We start from the raw sequence: 7,317 nt of genomic DNA on the forward strand, positions 1-7,317 counted from the left end.
ACCTCAACCACTCTAGTCAGTATACAGCTATACTCACAGGACAACAGAATTACCTCATTACCTCAACCACTCTAGTCAGTATACAGCTATACTTACAGGACAACAGAATTACCTCATTACCTCAACCACTCTAGTCAGTATACAGCTATACTAACCTGCTCAGGCTCCTGGACCTTTACCTCCATTTATCAACACTGCACAGAGACAACTTTTTATTATTATCAATAACATGTCTTTGAACCTTCTCCCAACACAATGTGACCCACCAGAGCCGACTCTGTTTGGGTGCTCTACTGTTCTTAATGAAAGCAGACTGTCGTTGGCCATCCTGGCTCTTCCTCTGTGTCCTGCCTTGGTCTTTTACTTTCCCTTCCTCAGATACAGTACAGGTCAGAAGTTTGGACACACCTACTCATTCAAGGGTTTTTCTTTATGTTTACCATTTTCTACATTGTAGAATAATAGTGAAGATGTCAAAACTATAAAATAACACATATGGAATAATGTAGTAACTAAAAAAGTGTTAAACATATTTTTTATTTGAGATTGTTCAAAGTAGCCTTGGTGACAGATTTGCACACTCCATACCTTTGACAGGTACTGTACATGGCTTCTGGAATACGTTGCCTGCTCTGATATGTAGCTTGTTATGCCGAGTCAGTCAGAAAGTGTGCAATCAGAGACCATCAATATCAAATAAAAAATCTATTTTATCCTAAATGTCCCAAATCAATTTACAGTATTCAACAGAGGTGAACAGATTGCTTACAATTTTTTGTTGTTAAAAGTAAGTCTGTATTTTCTTTAGGGCAGTTTGATTACACTCATCTGATTATACTTCAAAATTCAAAATAATCCAATCTTATGCAATTGCAGGGTCACAGGGACCCATGAGAATCCATTGAGAATGAATATCGCAATGCTTCTTATTCATTCAGTCATTCACAGAACTCCATGATATGCTGCAGAGAGTATTGTCTTACTGTGGTGGCCCCACATGTCCCAAAACATATAGGTGTGTGTGTGTGTGTGTGTGTGTGTGTGTGTGTGTGTGTGTGTGTGTGTGTGTGTGTGTGTGTGTGTGTGTGTGTGTGTGTGTGTGTGTGTGTGTGTGTGTGTGTGTGTGTGTGTCAGACATTACAGTATAGAGGCATGTTTAAACTAGCTCTGTGTATGACAGAAAACCCTCAGTTCTGTCTACCTCTCTCCAGTCATCTTTCATGCAGCACCACAAACATATAAAAGCAACTTCCAGACGTAAAGAATTTCTCCAAGAATGACAAAACCCTCTGGAATTTGATGACATCATTTGTGTGGTGTGAAATAGGAAAATACTAGCAGATGGAGCTTACGCCTTTTAACTCGTGTTAAGCAAATTCTAGTTTCTAGTTGAAATGAAAACACAGTACACATAGAGAGAGATTCGTATCAGTGCCGAGGGAGCAGATGGCCAACAGTCATTTTACTAACAAAGTATTAAAACATTTTCATTCACACTTTAAAAAAAAAAAGGCCAACCCTTTTTTTCGGACTCCCTCACTCTCATCTTGTTAGCCCATAAAGATCCCCCGAGACGTAATCTACAAGCCCATTCTTCTTACCTCCAAATAGAGTATGGAAGACAGTGACGATTGTGATATTTCCAATATTTTACATCCCATTTTTTATATCCAATTCTGCATTGAAGAGCAACAGCAACAACATCTTCCACATTGTTAAAGACCTCTCCCATCCCATCCAATACCCATTCGACTGTCTGTCCATTCCATTCGTAGATATCCAAAGGGTGGCTTCCCATTCCCCTAGCCTAGCTGTTCCCTAAGCACCTACAGTGAGCATTGAATAAAACAAACTGCCGGCCAACTGAAACATACCTTGTCTTTTCAATGGAAAGAGCGGCGATGAAAACTGTAGATGGGGACAGAGACACACAAAGCCACTAACAAAGGCAGTGATTCAATCTCTCATCTTATCTCCTCTGCTCGTTCTCTCTAGCCTTCAATATCATAAAGAGGCCTGTTCATATTTTCATTTGTAGTGAGATGTGTTTTTTTCCTCGTGGATAACAAACAGACATCTGTCTTTGGGAGATGGACTTCCTCGTTCATCTGTGAAACCAGGCTGCAGTTATAGTCACTACTATCATAATGTTAACAAAGAGCTTTACAGTAGCCTACGTGTCCCTGAACTGACAGTGTGTAAGTGATGTGGCTGTGTTATCTAAAGCTAACAGAGGCCTATGTTTTGATACATTAAGAGGATTCTTTACATGGGTGGTTAATAGTGTTGAATTCAAATGCAGGCTGAACCCTGGCCCTCACAGGGATATATGAGTCTTATCATAGGCAACTAAAACTGAGATGAGAGTGTAAATTAAATTAGCACCCTGGTTATGTGGCTGTTGAACTGACACATGTTGAACATTTTATTTTTTAAATTTATGTGTATTCTAATTTTTTATTGCCATGTGGACTAAGTTTTCATTTAGTCTTTTCAAAACGTTTTTCCCCCAATACTTTTAAGTTCACCATAGGAATCTGACTTATTTTGCAACCTGGCAAGCTCAGAACAGTGCTGTCTCTGTGTTACCTTTACGACTGGCTGCAATGTTACAGGCAACTAGGACCAGAGGTGTCCCCTGTATATGGCCTCATTATTGTTATTTTACTGTGTTTCTTTTTATTTGATTTAGTCAATATTTTCTTAAGTCTATTTCTTGAATTGCATTGTTGGTTAATGGCTTGTGAGTAGGCATTTCACGTTAAGGTGACAAATACAATTGGATTTGATTTGAACTCTCACAAGTTATTTATTAGAATGACCTTCAACAATAAAACATATGTGTTAGTAGGCCTATGTAACCGTAATGTATTCAATTCACAATGACTTTTCATTTGTACTTCACATTTTCAGATTGAATTCCATTGCCCTGGCACAAAGTGGGAATATATCATGCGCTGACTTGCGGTGGTACCGTGCCACTGGCGAATCCTAATTGGCCGACGGCGTCTGATGGGCAAGAGAGCGCAGCAGTTAGAGAAATACAAGCCAGAGCACCACTGACGACACTGGACACCGCGCTAAACCGACTGTGTAGAGTTGGTTATGTTCTCATACCTGTCATTAATACGGGTTTGTCTCAATAGCTTTTAGAATGGGACACAGAATACTCAATTCCCTGCGCGTTCAAAAAGTTTATATTTTATTTGGATTTTTAAATAATGTACAAGCTATCGTGAAGCCAATTTTAATTGTTATTCCAGCGTCCGACCACAACTTTTAACAAATATCTGACCAATTGATAACATTACAAATCTGTTGCCATTCGAATGAAATCAACGAAATATTTGTTTTACCTGGACATTTTTATATCCTACCTCTTTACAATATTTTCGCCTGATAGTCTTATCCCATGTGAATGAATTTCGATTGTCGGGGTCTATTTTGTCCAAACAAAACTTAGCCTACGAATAAAAACCCTGTCAAAATGTCCGCAAGGACGGGAAACGAATGACTTTCATCTCCAACAATGAAGTGGCTGTGCAGAATAGAGAGTTAATGTGATGCTTTAATCCAAGTGGATAAATATTATTACATATTTGTAATACCTAGAAACTTCTATTTCATATCAAAACGTTTTCTATGCAATGGTTTAAATTAAAATCCCCCCTTGTCAACATGACATAAATATTCTCTTTGTCATTGGATGTTTTAAAACTCATATTTACCATTATTTATCTAGGATTTAAACGCAATTCTTTCAAAAGCGTCAGCATGTTTTTTTATGAAATCTTAAACAATAAATACAACACATCTGTTTATGAGTGTTTTAAACTTAGAAGAGCACTGAGGACATTAAGATTGTTTTATATGATTCGGTATCATCTACGTGACCACTAGGAATCAAATTGCTAAGGTAATGAAATATCACAAATAATATGTTCATAGGATTATGTAAAATATTTTTTGAAATCACAATATTGCTTAAATATGTAATTTTTTGGCCAGGATAAATGCATATTTACTAGGCTACCTAACATACGGATATTGAAATAAAGCATATTATTTGTGAATAATGCAATGCAACTTAATAGTGAAATAGTCTAGAAAGTATGGAACAAAAGTACAGTATGTCTCCCAAGTTTTCCCGAAATGTTTTACATACCAAAACATATCAGTACGTTTATGGAGGACTATTCTAGAACTATTCTTTATGCATAACTTCAATTCCTTGATGTGTAAATACACTACTGGACGTAAGATTGGAAATCGTTTTTTTCTGACACTTTCATGTTTTGTGATAAAGTTTAGTCAACGTCACATTGGAGGTGTTTTCCATGCATTAAACAACGGTTCACTCATTATTTGCGATTGCGAAATAGGTAGGCTAATCCGCACTAAACGAGAGAGTGCATGCTGGGGTGAGAAGGAAAACATGAAAACATTATTACACAAACATATATTTTATTATTATATTTTTTTTTACAAATGACTTGTCATTCAAAACCCAAACCAATCGGAAACGAAAATGGTGATAAGGCTCAACCAATCAGAAGCAGAAGGTGGAGTGAGGGCTCCAAACTCCAAGTAAAGTTCCTCTATCGCCCAAACTCTGCACTCACTGTGAAGACTGCTGCGTCCAGAACTGTACCACCCTGACAGCACAGGACAGGACAGGACGAAGAAAAACAAACAAACACAGAAAGGGAAAACAACGGAGTTTTTGTTGATGTTGTGAAGGAGTCTACCTACCATGGTTCAGCGTGCGTAAAATGCGCAATTGTTCTAGCTCATTATTTTCACTTGAAAAGTCGGAGACACAAAAAAATTAATAAACGACACTAAAGTATTTACACCGGATATAATCCTTTTGAGGCTGATCAAATGTTAAAAATGACCGCAGAGCATGACAAGTCCATCAGCGACCCACCGTGTAGCCCGGCGGGGACTACGAGCTCCATGTCGCAGGATGATTCCGACTCAGATGCGCCCTCGTCGCCAACGGGATCAGATGGATCACTCCTCGCTGGTATAGGAAAGAAACTGGACGGCGAGGATGATGACCGATTCCCAGCCTGCATACGTGACGCGGTGTCGCAGGTTCTCAAGGGATATGACTGGTCCCTCGTCCCCATGCCCGTTCGGGGAAATGGCTCGCTGAAAAATAAACCCCATGTCAAAAGACCGATGAACGCGTTCATGGTGTGGGCGCAAGCGGCGCGCAGAAAGCTCGCGGACCAATACCCTCATCTGCACAATGCGGAACTGAGCAAGACTTTGGGGAAGCTGTGGCGGTAAGTAGGACCAAGTGGAAATATTTATAACTAAAAAATATAATTTACATAGGCCTATCAAACAAAAACAAGTATACTTGATACAGTAAAATGTCTGAATCTGATTTTAAAGAGATGTGTCACTAAATAGAAACGAATTAGGTCATCACTCCAGTCACTATTCTGTGAAGTCGGATAATTGGATAGTTGTGGGCCTAATGACCAGAATTATCTTCCCTGTTTAAATGGGCCTACTTAAAAAATATATGGGTTTTATAATTAGGCCATTACAATGCACCAACTGAATAGTTCATTTACATGTTATGTTCTCACTATTACCATAGCTTACTCTCAGAGAATGAGAAGCGGCCATTTGTGGAGGAAGCGGAGAGACTTCGGGTGCAGCACAAAAAAGACCATCCCGACTACAAGTACCAGCCTCGGCGTCGGAAAAGTGTGAAACCTGGGCAGAGTGACTCCGACTCTGGTGCAGAGCTGGGGAATCACATGTACAAGGCTGAACCAGGATTGTTGGCAGGCATAGCCGATGGACACCACCACCCTGAACATGCAGGTGAGTTGATGAGAAAGAATGTGTCAAAATAGCACAATTAACATCTTATGTAGTCAACAATTTGGATTTATGACGTGTAAATGGCTAAGGACAGTCAATACTTTACAATGTCTGTTGTTTTTTAGGAGATAATTGTGCGGTAACTGTTAATAATATTTAGATTTTACAGAATGTCCCCAAAGCTTCATGACATTCTAAATTCACCAATTAATTAATTGTGATCAAATCTGACTATATTTCGATCACTTGGACCATTCCCAAGTGTGGTGTTCAACACAGCTGACTTGTTTCTGTTTCACCATCCTCCAGGCCAACCCCACGGTCCACCCACACCCCCCACCACCCCCAAAACGGACCTGCACCACGGGGGCAAACTGGACATGAAGCACGAGGGACGGCGCCTGCTGGACAGCGGCCGACAGAACATCGACTTCAGCAACGTGGACATCTCCGAGCTCAGCACCGACGTCATCAGCAACATGGAGGCCTTCGACGTGCATGAGTTTGACCAGTATCTACCGCTCAACGGCCATGCCTCCACCGCTGGCGCAGGCGTGGACCACCACGGCCACCATGGACCAAACCCTGCATCTAGTGCTATCTCGTATACATCATACAGCCACGCCACAGCGAACGGTGCCGTTTGGAGCCGCAAGAGTGCCACCATGTCTGCCTCTTCCTCAACTTCTAGCGAGGCGGTCCCACAGCACCGGGCCCACATCAAGACGGAGCAGCTGAGCCCCAGCCACTACAGCGGCGACAGTCACTCCCACAGCTCCCCCTCCCACTCAGATTACTCCCACTCCTACACAGCCCAGACCTGCGTGACGTCATCCGCAGCTGCAGCCTCCTTCTCCAGTTCTCAGTGTGACTATACAGACCTCCAGAGCTCCAACTTTTACAACCCCTACTCAGGCTACCCTTCCAGCCTGTACCAGTACCCTTACTTTCACTCCTCCAGAAGGGCGTACCACGGGAGCCCCATCCTCAACAGTTTGTCCATTCCCCCCACCCACAGTCCCCCCACCTCCAACTGGGACCAGCCGGTGTACACCACCCTATCCAGACCGTAGGTGACTGTTCATTACTCACCAGGGACGTGTTCATCAATATGTTTTGCAACGGACAACGAAGATGACCATTTCTTATTCGACAAGTCCAAGTAGTCCCTCCCCTTTTTGTTTGTTTGGTGCCCAATGAACACAACCCTGGTCTCATGGAAATGTGAGAACTGGAGGACGAGGATTGGAGGGTGCTAGGCTATCCCCGTGCCAATTTGAACATATCGAAGAAAAAATATCGAAGTGCCTGCTGATTGTATACAAACCTTTTTTTGTTTTACCTTACCCATGGAGAGACAGAAAGACTGACTTTGACAAAGAAATCAAATCAAAGGCGAGCCAAAATTCCTCTGTGAGGAGTCGGACCCCCCCCCCCCCCCCCCCCCACACACATCTAGTACAGCCACAC

The 7,317-nt window shown here is 41.7% G+C and overlaps 1 protein-coding gene across 1 annotated transcript in view; it reads left to right on the plus strand.

Moving 5' to 3' along the window:
• The first annotated feature begins 4,616 nt into the window (after window positions 1–4,616).
• Window positions 4,617–7,317, plus strand: part of LOC139365153 (transcription factor Sox-8-like) — a 4,274-nt gene continuing 1,573 nt past the window's right edge. The window contains exons 1-3 of the mRNA XM_071102587.1: window positions 4,617–5,294; window positions 5,618–5,847; window positions 6,157–7,317. The exon at window positions 6,157–7,317 is cut by the window's right edge and continues 1,573 nt beyond it. Coding sequence (XP_070958688.1) covers window positions 4,885–5,294; window positions 5,618–5,847; window positions 6,157–6,920 — 1,404 coding nt within the window. The 5' untranslated portion in view covers window positions 4,617–4,884 and the 3' untranslated portion in view covers window positions 6,921–7,317. The remainder of the gene's footprint in view (window positions 5,295–5,617; window positions 5,848–6,156) is intronic.

This window comes from Oncorhynchus clarkii, chromosome 13 (assembly GCF_045791955.1).
Source record: "Oncorhynchus clarkii lewisi isolate Uvic-CL-2024 chromosome 13, UVic_Ocla_1.0, whole genome shotgun sequence".
Classification (NCBI taxonomy): domain Eukaryota; kingdom Metazoa; phylum Chordata; class Actinopteri; order Salmoniformes; family Salmonidae; genus Oncorhynchus; species Oncorhynchus clarkii.